Raw genomic sequence first — 20,329 nt, 5'->3', positions numbered from 1 at the left:
GATGGAGAGAGACACAGTGAGATGGAGAGAGAGATGAAGAGAGACACAGTGAGATGGAGAGAGACTAAAGAGAGACAGTGAGATGGAGAGAGACACAGTGAGATGGAGAGAGAGATGAAGAGAGAGACAGTGAGATGGAGAGAGAGATGAATAGAGACGCAGTGAGATGGAGAGAGAGATGGAGAGAGATTCAGTTGTCTGACAGACGCTTCATTTCTCCTGTGTGTTGTTCCCTATCTAGAATACTGACAAGACTTAGCTGCAGTCTTCAGTTATTATGCTGGATAGAGTTGACACACACACTCCCTCCCTCCCAACACACAGTGGCCCAAAGACAGTTATTTAACTGACAACTCCAGGCAGTGCTTCCAGGACACAAGACCGACGAGAGAGAAAGAAAAGTGAGCGAGCGGGGGAGAGAAAGAGAGAAGGCAGAATGGCCCGGGTGTCATATCAACACAGCGAGGCAGCATGGAGGTCCTCTGTTCAGCGAGGCAGCATGGAGGTCCTCTGTTCAGCGAGGCAGCATGGAGGTCCTCTGTTCAGCGAGGCAGCATGGAGGTCCTCTGTTCTCTGACAGCAAGGCAGAGCTCTACACCTAAAGGAGAGAGACTAGATGTATCAGTGTTTAACACCTAGAGGAGAGAGAGAGAGACTAGATGTATCAGTGTTTAACACCTAGAGGAGAGAGAGAGACTAGATGTATCAGTGTTTAACACCTAGAGGAGAGAGAGACTAGATGTATCAGTGTTTTAGACCTAGAGGAGAGAGAGACTAGATGTATCAGTGTTTAACACCTAGAGGAGAGAGAGACTAGATGTATCAGTGTTTAACACCTAGAGGAGAGAGAGAGAGACCAGATGTATCAGTGTTTAACACCTAGAGGAGAGAGACTAGATGTATCAGTGTTTAACACCTAGAGGAGAGAGACCAGATGTATCAGTGTTTTACACCTAGAGGAGAGAGAGACTAGATGTATCAGTGTTTAACACCTAGAGGAGAGAGAGACTAGATGTATCAGTGTTTTACACCTAGAGGAGAGAGAGACTAGATGTATCAGTGTTTAACACCTAGAGGAGAGAGAGACCAGATGTATCAGTGTTTAACACCTAGAGGAGAGAGAGACCAGATGTATCAGTGTTTAACACCTAGAGGAGAGAGAGACCAGATGTATCAGTGTTTAACACCTAGAGGAGAGAAATACCAGATGTATCAGTGTTTAACACCTAGAGGAGAGAGAGACCAGATGTATCAGTGTTTAACACCTAGAGGAGAGAGACCAGATGTATCAGTGTTTAACACCTAGAGGAGAGAGAGACCAGATGTATCAGTGTTTAACACCTAGAGGAGAGAGACTAGATGTATCAGTGTTTAACACCTAGAGGAGAGAGAGACTAGATGTATCAGTGTTTTAGACCTAGAGGAGAGAGACTAGATGTATCAGTGTTTAACACCTAGAGGAGAGAGAGAGACTAGATGTATCAGTGTTTAACACCTAGAGGAGAGAGAGAGAGACTAGATGTATCAGTGTTTAACACCTAGAGGAGAGAGAGAGAGACTAGATGTATCAGTGTTTAACACCTAGAGGAGAGAGACTAGATGTATCAGTGTTTAACACCTAGAGGAGAGAGACTAGATGTATCAGTGTTTTAGACCTAGAGGAGAGAGAGACTAGATGTATCACTGTTTAACACCTAGAGGACAGAGAGAGACTAGATGTATCAGTGTTTAACACCTAGAGGACAGAGAGAGACTAGATGTATCAGTGTTTAACACCTAGAGGAGAGAGAGACTAGATGTATCAGTGTTTTACACCTAGAGGAGAGCGAGACCAGATGTATCAGTGTTTAACACCTAGAGGAGAGAGACTAGATGTATCAGTGTTTAACACCTAGAGGAGAGAGAGACTAGATGTATCAGTGTTTAACACCTAGAGGAGAGAGACTAGATGTATCAGTGTTTAACACCTAGAGGAGAGAGACTAGATGTATCAGTGTTTAACACCTAGAGGAGAGAGACTAGATGTATCAGTGTTTAACACCTAGAGGAGAGAGAGACCAGATGTATCAGTGTTTTAGACCTAGAGGAGAGAGACTAGATGTATCAGTGTTTAACACCTAGAGGAGAGAGACCAGATGTATCAGTGTTCTACACCTAGAGGAGAGAGACCAGATGTATCAGTGTTTTACACCTAGAGGAGAGAGAGACCAGATGTATCAGTGTTTAACACCTAGAGGAGAGAGACTAGATGTATCCGTGTTTAACACCTAGAGGAGAGAGACTAGATGTATCAGTGTTTTAGACCTAGAGGAGAGAGACTAGATGTATCAGTGTTTAACACCTAGAGGAGAGAGACTAGATGTATCAGTGTTTAACACCTAGAGGAGAGAGAGACTAGATGTATCAGTGTTTAACACCTAGAGGAGAGAGAGACCAGATGTATCAGTGTTTAACACCTAGAGGAGAGAGAGAGAGAGACTAGATGTATCAGTGTTTAACACCTAGAGGAGAGAGAGACCAGATGTATCAGTGTTTAACACCTAGAGGAGAGAGAGAGAGAGACTAGATGTATCAGTGTTTAACACCTAGAGGAGAGAGAGACCAGATGTATCAGTGTTTAACACCTAGAGGAGAGAGACCAGATGTATCAGTGTTTAACACCTAGAGGAGAGAGACCAGATGTATCAGTGTTTTACACCTAGAGGAGAGAGAGACCAGATGTATCACTGTGTTTTGGAGTGTTTGGTTTCCAAACCTTTGGGCGTAAGTGTGTGGGTGTGTTTTGTTCCTTATCTAGAATTCTGACAAGACCTAGCTGCTGGCCTGTTAGCTGCTGGCCTATCAGCTTCTGGCCTATCAGCTGCTGGCCTGTTAGCTGCTGGCCTGTTAGCTGCTGGCCTGTTAGCTGCTGGCCTGTTAGCTGCTGGCCTATCAGCTGCTGGCCTGTTAGCTGCTGGCCTGTTAGCTTCTGGCCTATCCGCTGCTGGCCTGTTAGCTTCTGGCCTATCCGCTGCTGGCCTGTTAGCTTCTGGCCTATCAGCTGCTGGCCTGTTAGCTTCTGGCCTATCAGCTGCTGGCCTGTTAGCTTCTGGCCTATCTGCTGCTGGCCTGTTAGCTTCTGGCCTATCAGCTGCTGGCCTGTTAGCTTCTGGCCTATCAGCTGCTGGCCTATTAGCTTCTGGCCTATCAGCTGCTGGCCTATTAGCTTCTGGCCTATCTGCTGCTGGCCTATTTTTCACTTCCAAGTTGTCACCCCCCACCCCTCTACGACATTTCATGATTTATTTCCATGTGTTGTGTGAACAGCGAACAACACACGACATCGGTCTTCTCTAGTTCCATTCCCATGATGCCTTTTACCAGGGCTGTGGTGACCTGGGCCCAGTTCCATATCGGCCCCTAGCTCCTACCTGGAGCGGGTTTGGATTGGTATGGTAGTTATACTAATGGGTCTTATGCCATTATTCTCTCCAGCTGTCTAATGGTTTCAGATGTGCTGCCACTGGGAAGAGGCTGTGGGAAGTAGAGGGATGGTGACAGAATACAATATGACTCCTTTATTAGACATTACATAAGCACAAAACACCTTCAATCTGTCCACCAGATTTTAACAAGTGTTTATCCCTCCCTCCCTCACTCCATCCCTCCCTCCCTCCCGCCCGCCCGCCCTCTCTCCCTACCTCCCTCCCGCCCGCCCTCTCTTCCTACCTCCCTCTCTCCCTCCCCTCTCTCCCTCCATCTCTCAGGAGTCTCCTTCAGGTCGTAGAAAGGCTCTGGCCAGCAGCAGCATCAACATGAAGCAGTATGCCAGCCCCATGCCCACACAGACTGACGTCAAGCTCAAGTTCAAGCCCCTCTCCAAGAAGGTGGTGTCTGCCACGCTACAGTTCTCCCTCTCCTGCATCTTCCTCCGTGAGGGCAAGGCCACGTAAGTCCACACACACACCACACACACACACCACACACACACACACGGCAAAGCCACGTAAATATGCTCCCTTCACAAAGTCAACCGCCCCACCCCAAATCTAGCCCCCTAAACATCTCTCCTCCTTGAACTCGTCTTTTACTACTCTGGTCTTCTTCTCTTTCTTCCATATCAGTTCCTATCTCCGTTTCTTTCCCTTGTCTGTCTTCCTGCTTCCCCTTCTGTTGTTCTCACCCTCCTCTCTCCCCCTCTCTTCTGTTGTTCTCACCCTCCTCTCTCTCTCCCTCTCTTCTGTTGTTCTCACCCTCCTCTCTCTCACCCTCTCTTCTGTTGTTCTCACCCTCCTCTCTCTCGCCCTCTCTTCTGTTGTTCTCACCCTCCTCTCTCTCTCGCCCTCTCTTCTGTTGTTCTCACCCTCCTCTCTCTCACCCTCTCTTCTGTTGTTCTCACCCTCCTCTCTCTCACCCTCTCTTCTGTTGTTCTCACCCTCCTCTCTCTCTCGCCCTCTCTTCTGTTGTTCTCACCCTCCTCTCTCTCGCCCTCTCTTCTGTTGTTCTCACCCTCCTCTCTCTCTCGCCCTCTCTTCTGTTGTTCTCACCCTCCTCTCTCTCTCCCTCTCTTCTGTTGTTCTCACCCTCCTCTCTCTCCCTCTCTTCTGTTGTTCTCACCCTCCTCTCTCTCCCTCTCTTCTGTTGTTCTCACCCTCCTCTCTCTCTCCCTCTCTTCTGTTGTTCTCACCCTCCTCTCTCTCTCCCTCTCTTCTGTTGTTCTCACCCTCCTCTCTCTCTCTCCCTCTCTTCTGTTGTTCTCACCCTCCTCTCTCTCTCTCCCTCTCTTCTGTTGTTCTCACCCTCCTCTCTCTCCCTCTCTTCTGTTGTTCTCACCCTCCTCTCTCTCTCCCTCTCTTCTGTTGTTCTCACCCTCCTCTCTCTCTCCCTCTCTTCTGTTCTCACCCTCCTCTCTCTCTCCTTCTCTTCTGTTGTTCTCACCCTCCTCTCTCTCCTCCTCTCTTTTGTTGAGTGGATACAGTCTATACGTATTCCATTTCCTTCCCTGCACTCGATAGAGAGCAACGGCAGAAGAAAGGAATAGAGTGTTTGTGATTTCTGCTAACGTCCTCCTGCCGTCCACAATACAAACAGGACGATAATACCAGTCTCAGTTTGTAATACCGGTCTCAGTGTGTAATACCAGTCTGTAATACCAGTCTCAGTGTGTAATACCAGTCTCAGTGTGTAATACCAGTCTCAGTGTGTAATACCAGTCTGTGTGTAATACCAGTCTCAGTGTGTAATACCAGTCTCAGTTTGTAATACCGGTCTCAGTGTGTAATACCAGTCTGTAATACCAGTCTCAGTGTGTAATACCAGTCTCAGTGTGTAATACCAGTCTCAGTGTGTAATACCAGTCTGTGTGTAATACCAGTCTGTGTGTAATACCAGTCTGTGTGTAATACCAGTCTGTGTGTAATACCAGTCTCAGTGTGTAATACCAGTCTCAGTGTGTAATACCAGTCTCAGTGTGTAATACCAGTCTCAGTATGTAATACCAGTCTCAGTGTGTAATACCAGTCTCAGTGTGTAATACCAGTCTCAGTATGTAATACCAGTCTCAGTGTGTAATACCAGTCTGTGTGTAATACCAGTCTCAGTGTGTAATACCAGTCTCAGTGTGTAATACCAGTCTCAGTGTGTAATACCAGTCTCAGTATGTAATACCAGTCTCAGTGTGTAATACCAGTCTCAGTGTGTAATACCAGTCTCAGTGTGTAATACCAGTCTCAGTGTGTAATACCAGTCTCAGTATAATACCAGTCTCAGTATGTAATACCAGTCTCAGTGTGTAATACCAGTCTCAGTGTGTAATACCAGTCTCAGTGTGTAATACCAGTCTCAGTGTGTAATACCAGTCTCAGTGTGTAATACCAGTCTCAGTGTGTAATACCAGTCTCAGTATAATACCAGTCTCAGTTTGTAATACCAGTCTCAGTGTGTAATACCAGTCTCAGTGTAATACCAGTCTCAGTGTAATACCAGTCTCAGTGTGTAATACCAGTCTCAGTATAATACCAGTCTCAGTGTGTAATACCAGTCTCAGTATGTAATACCAGTCTCAGTATAATACCATTCTCAGTATAATACCAGTCTCAGTGTGTAATACCAGTCTCAGTGTAATACCAGTCTCAGTGTAATACCAGTCTCAGTGTGTAATACCAGTCTCAGTGTGTAATACCAGTCTCAGTGTAATACCAGTCTCAGTGTAATACCAGTCTCATTATAATACCAGTCTCATTATAATACCAGTCTCAGTATAATACCAGTCTCAGTGTGTAATACCAGTCTCAGTGTGTAATACCAGTCTCAGTGTGTAATACCAGTCTCAGTGTGTAATACCAGTCTCAGTATAATACCAGTCTCAGTATGTAATACCAGTCTCAGTGTGTAATACCAGTCTCAGTATGTAATACCAGTCTCAGTATAATACCAGTGTCAGTGTGTAATACCAGTCTCAGTGTGTAATACCAGTCTCAGTGTGTAATACCAGTCTGTGTGTAATACCAGTCTCAGTGTGTAATACCAGTCTGTGTGTAATACCAGTCTCAGTGTGTAATACCAGTCTGTGTGTAATACCAGTCTCAGTGTGTAATACCAGTCTCAGTGTGTAATACCAGTCTCAGTATAATACCAGTCTCAGTGTGTAATACCAGTCTCAGTGTGTAATACCAGTCTCAGTGTGTAATACCAGTCTCAGTGTGTAATACCAGTCTCAGTGTGTAATACCAGTCTCAGTATAATACCAGTCTCAGTGTGTAATACCAGTCTCAGTGTGTAATACCAGTCTCAGTGTGTAATACCAGTCTCAGTGTGTAATACCAGTCTCGGTGTGTAATACCAGTCTCGGTGTGTAATACCAGTCTCGGTGTGTAATACCAGTCTCGGTGTGTAATACCAGTCTCAGTATGTAATACCAGTCTCAGTGTGTAATACCAGTCTCAGTGTGTAATACCAGTCTCAGTGTGTAATACCAGTCTCAGTGTGTAATACCAGTCTCAGTATGTAATACCAGTCTCAGTGTGTAATACCAGTCTCAGTGTGTAATACCAGTCTCAGTGTGTAATACCAGTCTCAGTGTGTAATACCAGTCTCAGTATAATACCAGTCTCAGTATGTAATACCAGTCTCAGTGTGTAATACCAGTCTCAGTATGTAATACCAGTCTCAGTATGTAATACCAGTCTCAGTATGTAATACCAGTCTCAGTGTGTAATACCAGTCTCAGTATAATACCAGTCTCAGTATAATACCAGTCTCAGTATAATACCAGTCTCAGTATGTAATACCAGTCTCAGTGTGTAATACCAGTCTCAGTGTGTAATACCAGTCTCAGTATGTAATACCAGTCTCAGTGTGTAATACCAGTCTCAGTGTGTAATACCAGTCTCAGTATAATACCAGTCTCAGTGTGTAATACCAGTCTCAGTATGTAATACCAGTCTCAGTGTGTAATACCAGTCTCAGTGTGTAATACCAGTCTCAGTATGTAATACAGGTCTCTGTATAAGTCTCCCTCTCTCTCTCTCTCTCTCTCTCTCTCTCTCTCTCTCTCTCTCTCTCTCTCTCTCTCTCTCTCTCTCTCTCTCTCTCTCTCTCTCTCTCTCTCTCCCTCTTTCTTTCTATGCTCTCTCTCTCTCTGCTCTCTCTCTCTCTCTCCTCGGTCCCTTTGATAAGTGCTGTTATGTCTGATGTTGCTGTCACCCAGCCAGTTAAAACAGCACCAGATCCTTTGTTGCGCAGGGGAACCGGGGAGCGGCAGAGTGTGACCCCTCTTAACCCTTCAGAGAACCATGTCACTGCCCACAAATAAACTCCATTACATCAGTTCAAATCAGCTTCTATTGCTTCTGTTGTCTGACATGCTGCTGTTGTCTGACCTGCTGCTGTCGTCTGACCTGCTGCTGTCGTCTGACCTGCTGCTGTCGTCTGACCTGCTGTTGTCTAGCCTGCTGCTGTTGTTTGACCTGCTGCTGTTGTCTGACCTGCTGCTGTTGTCTGACCTGCTGCTGTTGTCTGACCTGCTGCTGTTGTCTGACCTGCTGCTGTTGTCTGACCTGCTGCTGTCGTCTGACCTGCTGCTGTTGTCTGACCTGCTGCTGTCGTCTGACTTGCTGTTGTCTAGCCTGCTGCTGTTGTTTGACCTGCTGCTGTCGTCTGACCTGCTGCTGTCGTCTGACCTGCTGTTGTCTGACCTGCTGCTGTTGTCTGACCTGCTGCTGTTGTCTGACCTGCTGCTGTTGTCTGACCTGCTGCTGTCGTCTGACTTGCTGTTGTCTGACCTGCTGCTGTTGTCTGACCTGCTGCTGTTGTCTGACCTGCTGCTGTTGTCTGACCTGCTGCTGTCGTCTGACCTGCTGCTGTCTAGCCTGCTGCTGTTGTTTGACCTGCTGCTGTCGTCTGACCTGCTGCTGTCGTCTGACCTGCTGTTGTCTGACCTGCTGCTGTTGTCTGACCTGCTGCTGTTGTCTGACCTGCTGTTGTCTAGCCTGCTGCTGTTGTTTGACCTGCTGTTGTCTGACCTGCTGCTGTCGTCTGACCTGCTGCTGTTGTCTGACCTGCTGCTGTCGTCTGACCTGCTGCTGTCGTCTGACCTGCTGCTGTCGTCAGACCTGCTGTTGTCTAGCCTGCTGCTGTTGTTTGACCTGCTGCTGTTGTCTGACCTGCTGCTGTTGTCTGACCTGCTGCTGTTGTCTGACCTGCTGCTGTCGTCTGACCTGCTGCTGTCGTCTGACCTGCTGCTGTCGTCTGACCTGCTGCTGTTGTCTGACCTGCTGCTGTTGTCTGACCTGCTGTTGTCTAGCCTGCTGCTGTTGTTTGACCTGCTGCTGTCGTCTGACCTGCTGCTGTCGTCTGACCTGCTGTTGTCTGACGTGCTGTTGTCTGACCTGCTGCTGTTGTCTGACCTGCTGCTGTTGTCTGACCTGCTGCTGTCGTCTGACTTGCTGTTGTCTGACCTGCTGCTGTCGTCTGACCTGCTGCTGTTGTCTGACCTGCTGCTGTTGTCTGACCTGCTGCTGTTGTCTGGCCTGCTGCTGTCGTCTGACCTGCTGTTGTTTGACCTGCTGCTGTTGTTTGACCTGCTGCTGTCGTCTGACCTGCTGCTGTCGTCTGACCTGCTGCTGTTGTCTGACCTGCTGCTGTTGTCTGACCTGCTGCTGTTGTCTGACCTGCTGTTGTCTAGCCTGCTGCTGCTGTTGTTTGACCTGCTGCTGTTGTTTGACCTGCTGCTGTTGTCTGACCTGCTGCTGTTGTCTGACCTGCTGCTGTTGTCTGACCTGCTGTTGTCTAGCCTGCTGCTGTTGTTTGACCTGCTGCTGTTGTCTGACCTGCTGCTGTTGTTTGACCTGCTGTTGTCTGACCTGCTGCTGTTGTCTGACCTGCTGCTGTTGTCTGACCTGCTGCTGTTGTCTGACCTGCTGCTGTTGCCTGACCTGCTGCTGTTGCCTGACCTGCTGCTGTTGTTTGACCTGCTGCTGTTGTTTGACCTGCTGCTGTTGTTTGACCTGCTGCTGTTGTCTGACCTGCTGCTGTTGTTTGACCTGCTGCTGTTTGACCTGCTGCTGTTTGACCTGCTTCTGTTGTCTGACCTGCTGCTGTTGTCTGACCTGCTGCTGCCGTCTGGCCCTCTTGTTTCACCTGGCCCGCTGCTGTCGCCTGGCCCGCTTCTGTTGCCTGGCCCTCTTGTGTCGCCTGGCCCTCTTGTGTCGCCTGGCCCTCTTGTGTCACCTGGCCTTGTGTCGCCTGGCCCTCTTGTGTCGCCTGGCCCTCTTGTGTCGCCTGGCCCTCTTCTGTCGCCTGGCCCGCTTCTGTCGCCTGGCCCTCTTCTGTCGTCTGGCCCGCTTCTGTCGCCTGGCCCTCTCCTGTCGCCTGGCCCTCTTCTGTCTCCTGGCCCGTTGCTGTCTCCTGGCCCGCTTCTGTCTCCTGGCCCGCTGCTGTCGTCTGGTCCGCTTCTGTTGCCTGGCCCTCTTCTGTCGTCTGGCCCTCTTCTGTCGTCTGGCCCGCTTCTGTCGCCTGGCCCTCTTCTGTCTCCTGGCCCGTTGCTGTCTCCTGGCCCGTTGCTGTCTCCTGGCCCACTTCTGTCTCCTGGCCCGTTGCTGTCTCCTGGCCCGCTGCTGTCTCCTGGCCCACTTCTGTCTCCTGGCCCGCTTCTGTCTCCTGGCCCGCTTCTGTCTCCTGGCCCGCTTCTGTCTCCTGGCCTGCCGCCACAGAAAAGACCACTGTATTTATTTATGAAGGAGAGAGAGAAATAGACGTGTGGGGGGAGAAGGAGTGAGTGAGAGAGAGGAGGAGAAAGAGAAAGCCAGGGAGAGAGAGGATGAGGGAGAGAGGTGGTGGTGGGGGAGAGGGAAGGAGGGAGAGGGGAGGAGAAAGGGAGAGAGGTGGTGGTAGGGGAGAGGGGAGGAGAAAGGGTGAGAGGTGGTGGTAGGGGAGAGGGGAGGAGAAAGGGAGAGAGGTGGTGGTAGGGGAGAGGGGAATGAGTGCGAGAGCCAGGGAGAGAGAGAGAGGAGGGGGAGAGATGGTGGTGGGGGAGAGGGGAGGAGAAAGCGAGGGAGGTGGTGGTGGGGGAGAGGGGAAGGAGTGAGAGAGAGTTAATCCCAGAGTGTTATCTATCTGGTGGTGTCTGGATGTGAAACCCCTCGGCAGAGTGTGTTTTCTCCTTGCCCCCTCACACACACACACACACACACACACACACACACACACACACACACACGTGCACATTTTGTTTCCTCAGCAGCCGCCGCATGAAGGACACTATGCTTACAGACAGGAGAGTAGTACTCTCTCTCTCTGGTCCATCTCTCCCTTTCTCTCTCTGTCACCCTCTCTCTCTCTGGTCCATCTCTCCCTTTCTCTCTCTGTCACCCTCTCTCTCTCTGGTCCATCTCTCCCTTTCTCTCTCTGTCACCCTCTCTCTCTCTGGTCCATCTCTCCCTTTCTCTCTCTGTCACCCTCTCTCTCTCTGGTCCATCTCTCCCTTTCTCTCTCTGTCACCCTCTCTCTCTCTGGTCCATCTCTCCTTTTCTCTCTCGGTCACCCTCTCTCTGTCACCCTCTCTCTCTCTGGTCCATCTCTCCCTTTCTCTCTCTGTCACCCTCTCTCTGTCACCCTCTTTCTGTCCGTGTCCATCTCTCCCTTTCTCTCTCTGGTCCATCTCTCCCTTTCTCTCTCTGTCACCCTCTCTCTGTCACCCTCTCTCATCTTTGTCCGTGTCACTCTCTCCCTTATCTCTCTGTCACCCTCTCTCTGTCCGTGTCACTCTCTCCCTTTCTCTCTCTGTCACCCTCTCTCTCTCTGGTCCATCTCTCCCTTTCTCTCACCACTTCCTAACACTATATAGACAGGTCATGATATTCCCTGTTTAATAACACTATAGACAGGTCGTGATATTCCCTGTTTAATAACACTATAGACAGGTCATGATATTCCCTGTTTAATAACACTATAGACAGGTCATGATATTCCCTGTTTAATAACACTATAGACAGGTCGTGATATTCCCTGTTTAATAACACTATAGACAGGTCATGATATTCCCTGTGATATTCCCTGTTTAATAACACTATAGACAGGTCATGATATTCCCTGTTTAATAACACTATAGACAGGTCATGATATTCCCTGTTTAATAACACTATAGACAGGTCATGATATTCCCTGTTTAATAACACTATAGACAGGTCGTGATATTCCCTGTTTAATAACACTATAGACAGGTCATGATATTCCCTGTTTAATAACACTATAGACAGGTCATGATATTCCCTGTTTAATAACACTATAGACAGGTCATGATATTCCCTGTTTAATAACACTATAGACAGGTCATGATATTCCCTGTACATCCTGAGACTTTATGTGTTACATGGTTTTACAGTAGGTGTGAGATCGTCCTCTCTCCCCTGTGAGATGGTTGTCTGCTATGAGAGAGAGAGAGAGATGTTGGCCTTTACAACATGGCTGTATGTTGTGGTTTCTCTTGGTTAGATTTGTCAGAAATAAAATCTGATCTGTCTGTCTGTCTGTCTGTGTCTCTGTCTGTCTGTCTCAGTGACGAGGACATGCAGAGCCTGGCCAGCCTGATGAGTATGAAGCAGGCTGATATCGGCAACCTGGATGACTTTGAGGAGGAGGACGAGGAGAATGAGGAGAACAGGGCCAACCAGGAGGAGAAGGCTGCTAAGATCACAGGTGAGAGGTTACACACACACACCTCTATTTGTTAAGGAGACCAGAAGAAGCTGCTGAGATCACAGACGAAATGCAGCAAATCTCACCCTCCATTGTAAAAGGTCGTCTGACCTCAGTGAGACTTCCTGCTTCCATAAGGGTATTTTTAAAGAGCGTTTTGTCATCAGAAGACCACGTGGGCATGTAGTAACACTCATGAAAAACACTGATTCTACAACTGAGGGCCTCTAAGCATCATGTAGATTAATCCAGTCATCGTGTTGCTGTAGCCACATGGTGGTGTGGCCACATGGTGGTGTTGTAGCCACATGGTGGTGTTGTGGCCACATGGTGTTGTTGTGGCCACATGGTGTTGTTGTGGCCACATGGTGTTGTTGTGGCCACATGGTGGTGTTGTGGCCACATGGTGGTGTTGTAGCCACATGGTGGTGTTGTAGCCACATGGTGGTGTTGTAGCCACATGGTGTTGTTGTAGCCACATGGTGTTGTTGTAGCCACATGGTGTTGTTGTGGCCACATGGTGTTGTTGTAGCCACATGGTGGTGTTGTAGCCACATGGTGGTGTTGTGGCCACATGGTGGTGTTGTGGCCACATGGTGGTGTTGTGGCCACATGGTGGTCTTGTAGCCACATGGTGTTGTTGTGGCCACATGGTGGTGTTGTGGCCACATGGTGGTGTTGTGGCCACATGGTGGTCTTGTAGCCACATGGTGGTGTTGTGGCCACATGGTGGTCTTGTAGCCACATGGTGGTGTTGTTGTAGCCACGTGGTGGTGTTGTTGTGGCCACGTGGTGGTGGTGTTGTGGCCACGTGGTGGTGGTGTTGTGGCCACGTGGTGGTGGTGTTGTGGCCACATGGTGGTGTTGTAGCCACATGGTGGTGTCCGTTGTTGTTCACCATGACCAGACGGCCACAGCTTAACAGTCTGCTTTGACTGAGGCATAAACGGAAATACCCAACACTCTTCCTGATCTTTTTGGGTGACACCTTGTTCCTTTTCTGGTTGGCTTTTTTTTTTACTGATGCTTGTGGGTCAGCATGTGTATATGTGGGTGTATGGGATGTCAGCATGTCTGTGGGTGTATGGGATGTCAGCATGTCTGTGGGTGTGTGGGATGTCAGCATGTCTGTGGGTGTGTGGGATGTCAGCATGTCTGTGGGTGTATGGGATGTCAGCATGTCTGTGGGTGTATGGGATGAGTTTGTGTTTATGGGATGTGTTTATGGATGTGGGTGTATAGGATGTCTGCATGTCTGTGGGTGTATGGGATGAGTTTGTGTTTATGGGATGTGTTTATGGATGTGGGTGTATAGGATGTCTGCATGTCTGTGGGTGTGTGGGATGTGTTCATGTTTATGGGATGTGTTTATGGATGTGGGTGTATAGGATGTCTGCATGTCTGTGGGTGTATGGGATGTCAGCATGTCTGTGGGTGTGGGTGTATGGGATGAGTTTGTGTTTATGGGATGTGTTTATGGATGTGGGTGTATGGGATGTCAGCATGTCTGTGGGTGTATGGGATGAGTTTGTGTTTATGGGATGTGTTTATGGATGTGGGTGTATAGGATGTCTGCATGTCTGTGGGTGTATGGGATGAGTTTGTGTTTATGGGATGTGTTTATGGATGTGGGTGTATAGGATGTCAGCATGTCTGTGGGTGTATGGGATGAGTTTGTGTTTATGGGATGTGTTTATGGATGTGGGTGTATAGGATGTCAGCATGTCTGTGGGTGTATGGGATGAGTTTGTGTTTATGGGATGTGTTTATGGATGTGGGTGTATAGGATGTCAGCATGTCTGTGGGTGTGTGGGATGAGTTTGTGTTTATGGGATGTGTTTATGGATGTGGGTGTATAGGATGTCTGCATGTCTGTGGGTGTGGGTGTATGGGATGTGTTTATGTTTATGGGATGTGTTTATGTTTATGGGTGTATGGGATGTGTTTATGTTTATGGGTGTATGGGATGTGTTTATGGGTGTATGTATCCCTCTCTCTCTCCCTCTATCCCTCTCTCTCCCTCCATCCCTCTCTCTCTCGCTCCCCATCCCTCTCTCTCTCGCTCCCCATCCCTCTCCCTCCATCCCTCTCTCTCTCTCTCTCCCTCCATCCCTCTCTCTCTCCATTCCCCTCTCTCTATCGCTCCATCCCCCTCTCTCTGTCTCGCTCCCCATCCCTCTCTCTCTCTCTCTCCCTCCATCCCTCTCCATCCCTCTCTCTCTCTCTCTCTCTCTCTCCCTCTCTCTCATCTCTCTCTCCCTCTCTCTCTCTCCATCTCTCTCTCTCCCTCCAACCCTCCATCTATCCGTTTATACTCCAGATCACACTGTGACTAATGAATGGGAGCTGCTGTGTTCAGCTTTGCTTGCTCTGACTTCACAAAGCGTAGGCTCTTTACATTAAACTGTGTGTTTCTCCTCTTCCTCTTCCTCTCTGCTCAACGTACATAAATATACATTGGGTGCCTATAGCTGCGCGCCACTGGTCATCTGCATACGGGCGTAAGTCTTTGTAATAGTGGCGGTTGTACTATCTGTAGTCAACCCTCATTGTCATTCCCTTAGTCCAGCGTTTCCCAAACTCGGTCCTGGGGACCCCAAGGGGTGCAGGTTTTGGTTTTAGCCCCTAACACTACACAGCTGATTCAAATAATCAACTAATCATCAAGCTTAAATTATTAGAATCAGCTGTGTCATGTTAGGGGCCTTCCCGAGGACTGAGTTTGGGAAACACTGCCTTAGTCCCTAGGTTGTACATATCAAGAGGATTGTAGTATCCCACAACTCTTTGCAAAAATGCTGAAGAATTCTAAACAATGGGTCCAGCGATGCTAGTTAGTATCGGCGCTAGTCCCATTAATATGAAAAAAAAATTCAAAAGCTTTCTTGTGGAATTATTTTTATTCTTACCTGGGTATTTTCAACCTAGATCAGTCCCAGGATGCTAGCTAGCCTAGCTAGTAATTTGTAGTGGCAAATACGGTAGCATAGCGCTAGCATGACTAACTAAGGATGCTAGCTAGCTAGCATAGCTAGTAACTTGTAGCGGCAGATGCGGTAGCATAGTGCTAGCATGACTAACTAAAGATGCTAGTTAGCCTAGCTAGTAATTTGTAGCGGCAGATGCGGTAGCATAGTGCTAGCATGACTAACTAAAGATGCTAGTTAGCCTAGCTAGTAATTTGTAGCGGCAAATGCGGTAGCATAGTGCTAGCATGACTAACTAAAGATGCTAGTTAACCTAGCTAGTAATTTGTAGTGGCAGATGCAGTAGCATAGTGCTAGCATGACTAACTAAAGATGCTAGTTAGCCTAGCTAGTAATTTGTAGCGGCAAATGCGGTAGCATAGTGCTAGCATGACTAACTAAAGATGCTAGTTAACCTAGCTAGTAATTTGTAGTGGCAGATGCAGTAGCATAGTGCTAGCATGACTAACTAAAGATGCTAGTTAGCCTAGCTAGTAATTTGTAGCTGCAGATGCGGTAGTAAAGTGCTAGCATGACTAACTAAAGATGCTAGTTAGCCTAGCTAGTAATTTGTAGCTGCAGATGCGGTAGTAAAGTGCTAGCATGACTAACTATAGATGCTAGTTAGCCTAGCTAGTCATTTGTAGTGGCAGATGCGGTAGTATAGTGCTAGCATGACTAACTAAAGATGCTAGTTGGTAGCTGCAGTTGTCAGCGAATATACACTTTGGACAGTGCAGCATTTTGGTTTTGAGATCAAATTTATTCATATGATTGGACAGTACAGAATGTCGTCTTTTTAAAGAAGGTTATTTTCATATACACTACCTGTCAAAAGTTGGAACACACCTACTCATTCAATGGTTTTTCTTTATTTTTACAATTTTCTACATTGTAGAATAATAGTAAAGACATCAACACTATGAAATAACACATTGAATCATGTAGTAACCAAAAAAGTGTTAACCAAATCTAAATATAAGTTATATTTGAGATTCTTCAAATAGCCACCCTTTGCCTTAATGACAGCTTTGCACGCTCTTGGCATTCTCTCAACCAGCTTCACCTGGAATGCTTTTCACCAGTAGTGTATATATTTTTATTTATTTAAATGTAACCTTTATTTAACTACGTAAGTCAGCTAAGAAAAAATTATTGTATATCAGGTTTAGAAATGAAAGCACTATATATCTAGTCCCCCCTGCAGATGCCGCTACTGTCTATGAATGTATGTGTGCTTTTAGACTTTACATATGTACTGAATAAAAATAGAAACGCAACAAATTGTTCGTCCCGTGTTTCATGAGTTGAAATAACTGATCCCAGAAATGTTCCATACGCACAAAAAGCTTATTTCTCTTTATTTTGTGCACAAATTTGTTTGCAATCCTGTTAGTGAGCGTTTCTCATTTGCCAAGATAATTAATCCGCCTGACGTGTGGCATATCAAGAAGTTGATTAAACAGCATTATCATTGCATAGGTGCACCTTGTGCTGGGGGGGGGGCAATAAAAGGCCACTCTAAAATAATATGCTGTTTTGTCACAGAACACAATGCCACAATGTCTCAAGCTTTGCTGGAGCGTACAGTTGGCATGCCGACTGTAGGAATGTCCACCAGAGCTGTTACCAGAGAATTGAATGTTCATTTTTCTACCATAAGCCGCCTCCAACGTTGTTTTAGAGAATTTGGCAGTATGTCCAACCGGCCTTACGACCACAGACCACATGTAACCACGCCAGCCCAGGACCTCCACATCCGGCTTCTTCACCTCAGCGGGATCGTCTGAGACTAGGCACCCGGACAGCTGATGAAACTGAGGAGTGTTTCTCCCTGTAATAAATCCCTTTTGTGGGGGAAAAACCTCATTCTGATTGGCTGCGCCCCCCTGCCCAGTCATGTGAAATCCATAGGTTTAGGGCCTATTGAATTCATATCAGTTGACTGATTCCCTTATATGACCTTTAACTCAGTGAAACCGTGGAAGTTGTTGCTTGCTGTGTTTATATTTGTGTTCAGTATACGTGTGTATTAGCTGTGCTAGCAAGGCAAAGTAAACAGGGTTTTATTAGTGTCTATGCATTCTCTTATTCTTAACATGGACAGTATGTGCTAACAATGACTTGGTGAACATATATGTGCTCTTTTAACCTTCTACATATGGCTAGGTATATTCAATATCAAACACACACACACACACACACACGAGTCTGTGAATATATGTGCTCTCTTGCCTTCCACATATATGTGCTCTCTAACACACACACACACACACACACACACACACACACACACGGGTCTGTGAATATATATGCTCTCTTAACCTTCTACATATATGTGCTATCTAACACACACACACACACACACACACACAGGACTCTGAATATATGTTGTCTCTAAGCCCCAGCGTTGCTACCAAAGCTAACACAACTATGTTCTGTCATATACAGGTAACTGCCAAAATAATGGAAACACTATAAGGGATACAAAGTATATTGAAAACGGGTGCTTCCGCACAGGTGTGGTTCCTGAGTTAATTAATCAATTAACATCCCATTATGTATAAAAATGCTGAGCAGGTCATTATTTTGTCTATCTTGGCTATGTCCCCATAGGATGACAACGCCCCCATCCACAGGACGCGAGTGGTCACTGAATGGTTTGAAGAGCATGAAAACGTTGTTGACTAAATGCCATGGCCATCCAAGTCACCAGATCTCAACCCAAATTGAACACTTTTAGGAGATTCTGGGGCGCCGCCCGAGACGGTGTTCTCCAACACCATTTGGCAAAACACCACATGATGTAATTCCTCGTGGAATAATGATGTTGCCATTCCTCTATAGTTCCAGACGCTTGTAGAGTCTAATGCCAAGGCACGTTGAGGCTGCTCTGGCTCCTGGTGGCCCAACGCCCTGTTAAGACACTATGTTGGTGTTTCCTTTATTTTGACAGTTACTTGTACATGTGCTCTCTTAGGTAGCACATTAATGTAAATGCTAACACACATATAACACCTCTGAATATATCTGAATATATGTACTCTCTTAGGCTTCAACATATATGATATTCTACTACCTAACACACATATAACCTCTGAATATATGTGTGTATTGTATGTTTTCTCTCTGCTCACTGCTCTCCTCCCTTCCTGCTCTCCTCCCTTCCTGCTCTCCTCCCTTCCTGCTCTCTGGCCTGGTTGTTTTCAGAGATGGTAAACCAGCTCAATGCTCTCAGCTGCTTAGCCGGAGACCCTGAGGACTACTTCCTAAAGCTGGCTAGTAAAAGGCCAAGCAGCGCTCGGTCTCCCTCCCAAGGTCTTTCTGTTTTCAACTTTCAACCTTTTCTCTTTTTCTTTCTCACTCGTTCTGTCGTTCTGTTGTTCTGTCCTGTTTTGTCTTGTTCTTTCTAACTCTCGTTTCTCTCTCTACTGCCCTAGCTCTCTCTCTCTCTACTGCCCTAGCTCTCTCTCTCTACTGCCCTAGCTCTCTCTCTACTGCCCTAGCTCTCTCTCTCTACTGCCCTAGCTCTCTCTCTCTCTCTACTGCCCTAGCTCTCTCTCTCTACTGCCCTAGCTCTCTCTCTCTACTGCCCTAGCTCCCTCTCTCTCTCTACTGCCCTAGCTCTCGCTCTACTGCCCTAGCTCTCTCTCTCTCTACTGCCCTAGCTCTCTCTCTACTGCCCTAGCTCTCTCTCTCTCTCTACTGCCATATCTCTCTCGCTACTGCCATATCTCTCTCTCTCTCTACTGCCCTAGCTCTCTCTCTCTCTACAGCCCTAGCTCTCTCTCTCTCTACTGCCCTAGCTCTCTCTCTGCTGCCCTAGCTCTCTCTCTACTGCCCTAGCTCTCTCTCTCTCTCTACTGCCCTAGCTCTCTCTCTCTACTGCCCTAGCTCTCTCTCTCTCTCTACTGCCCTAGCTCTCTCTCTCTCTCTACTGCCCTAGCTCTCTCTCTCTACTGCCCTAGCTCTCTCTCTCTCTCTACTGCCCTAGCTCTCTCTCTCTCTCTACTGCCCTAGCTCTCTCTCTATACTGCCCTAGCTCTCTCTCCCTCTACGGCCCTAGCTCTCTCTCCCTCTACGGTCCTAGCCCTCTCTCTCTACTGCCCTAGCTCTCTCCTGCCCTAGCTCTCTCTCTCTGCTGCCCTAGCTCTCTCTCTTTCTACTGCCCTAGCTCTCTCTCTCTCTCTACTGCCCTAGCTCTCTCTCTCTCTCTACTGCCCTAGCTCTCTCTCTCTCTACTGCCCTAGCTCTCTCTCTCTACTGCCCTAGCTCTCTCTCTCTCTACTGCCCTAGCTCTCGCTCTACTGCCCTAGCTCTCTCTCTCTCTACTGCCCTAGCTCTCTCTCTCTCTCTACTGCCCTAGCTCTCTCTCTCTCTCTCTACTGCCCTAGCTCTCTCTCTCTACTGCCCTAGCTCTCTCTATACTGCCCTAGCTCTCTCTCCCTCTACGGCCCTAGCTCTCTCTCCCTCTACGGTCCTAGCCCTCTCTCTCTACTGCCCTAGCTCTCTCCTGCCCTAGCTCTCTCTCTTTCTACTGCCCTAGCTCTCTCTCTTTCTACTGCCCTAGCTCTCTCTCTCTCTCTACTGCCCTAGCTCTCTCTCTCTACTGCCCTAGCTCTCTCTCTCTACTGCGCTAGCTCTCTCTCTCTACTGCCCTAGCTCTCTCTCTCTACTGCCCTAGCTCTCTCTTTCTACTGCCCTAGCTCTCTTTCTACTGCCCAAACTCTCTCTCTTTCTACTGCCCTAGCTCTCTCTTTCTTCTGCCCTAGCTCTCTCTCTCTACTGCCCTAGCTCTCTCTCTCTACTGCCCTAGCTCTCTCTCTCTACTGCCCTAGCTCTCTCTCTCTCTACTGCCCTAGCTCTCTCTCTACTGCCCTAGCTCTCTCTACTGCCCTAGCTCTCTCTCTACTGCCCTAGCTCTCTCTCTCCTGCCCTAGCTCTCTCTACTGCCCTAGCTCTCTCTCTTTCTACTGCCCTAGTTCTCTCTGTCTACTGCCCTAGCTCTCTCTCTCCTGCCCTAGCTCTCTCTCTTTCTACTGCCCTAGTTCTCTGTCTACTGCCCTAGCTCTCTCTCCAGCCCTAGTTCTCTGTCTACTGCCCTAGCTCTCTCTCCAGCCCTAGCGCTCTCTCTTTCTACTGCCCTAGTTCTCTCTACTGGGGAGCTCTCTCTCTTTCTACTTCCCAAG

General features: G+C 47.7%; 1 protein-coding gene across 1 annotated transcript in view; it reads left to right on the top strand.

Annotated features, from left to right (window-relative positions):
- Positions 1 to 20,329, top strand: part of ehbp1 (EH domain binding protein 1) — a 344,316-nt gene that overhangs the window by 81,574 nt on the left and 242,413 nt on the right. The window contains 3 exon segments of the mRNA XM_090217692.1: positions 3,747 to 3,928; positions 12,035 to 12,174; positions 18,351 to 18,458. Coding sequence (XP_090073818.1) covers positions 3,747 to 3,928; positions 12,035 to 12,174; positions 18,351 to 18,458 — 430 coding nt within the window.

Source organism: Oncorhynchus mykiss, chromosome 23, assembly GCF_057628025.1.
Source record: "Oncorhynchus mykiss isolate SJ-2025 chromosome 23, ASM5762802v1, whole genome shotgun sequence".
Classification (NCBI taxonomy): domain Eukaryota; kingdom Metazoa; phylum Chordata; class Actinopteri; order Salmoniformes; family Salmonidae; genus Oncorhynchus; species Oncorhynchus mykiss.
This window is presented reverse-complemented; position numbering and strand designations above follow the sequence as displayed.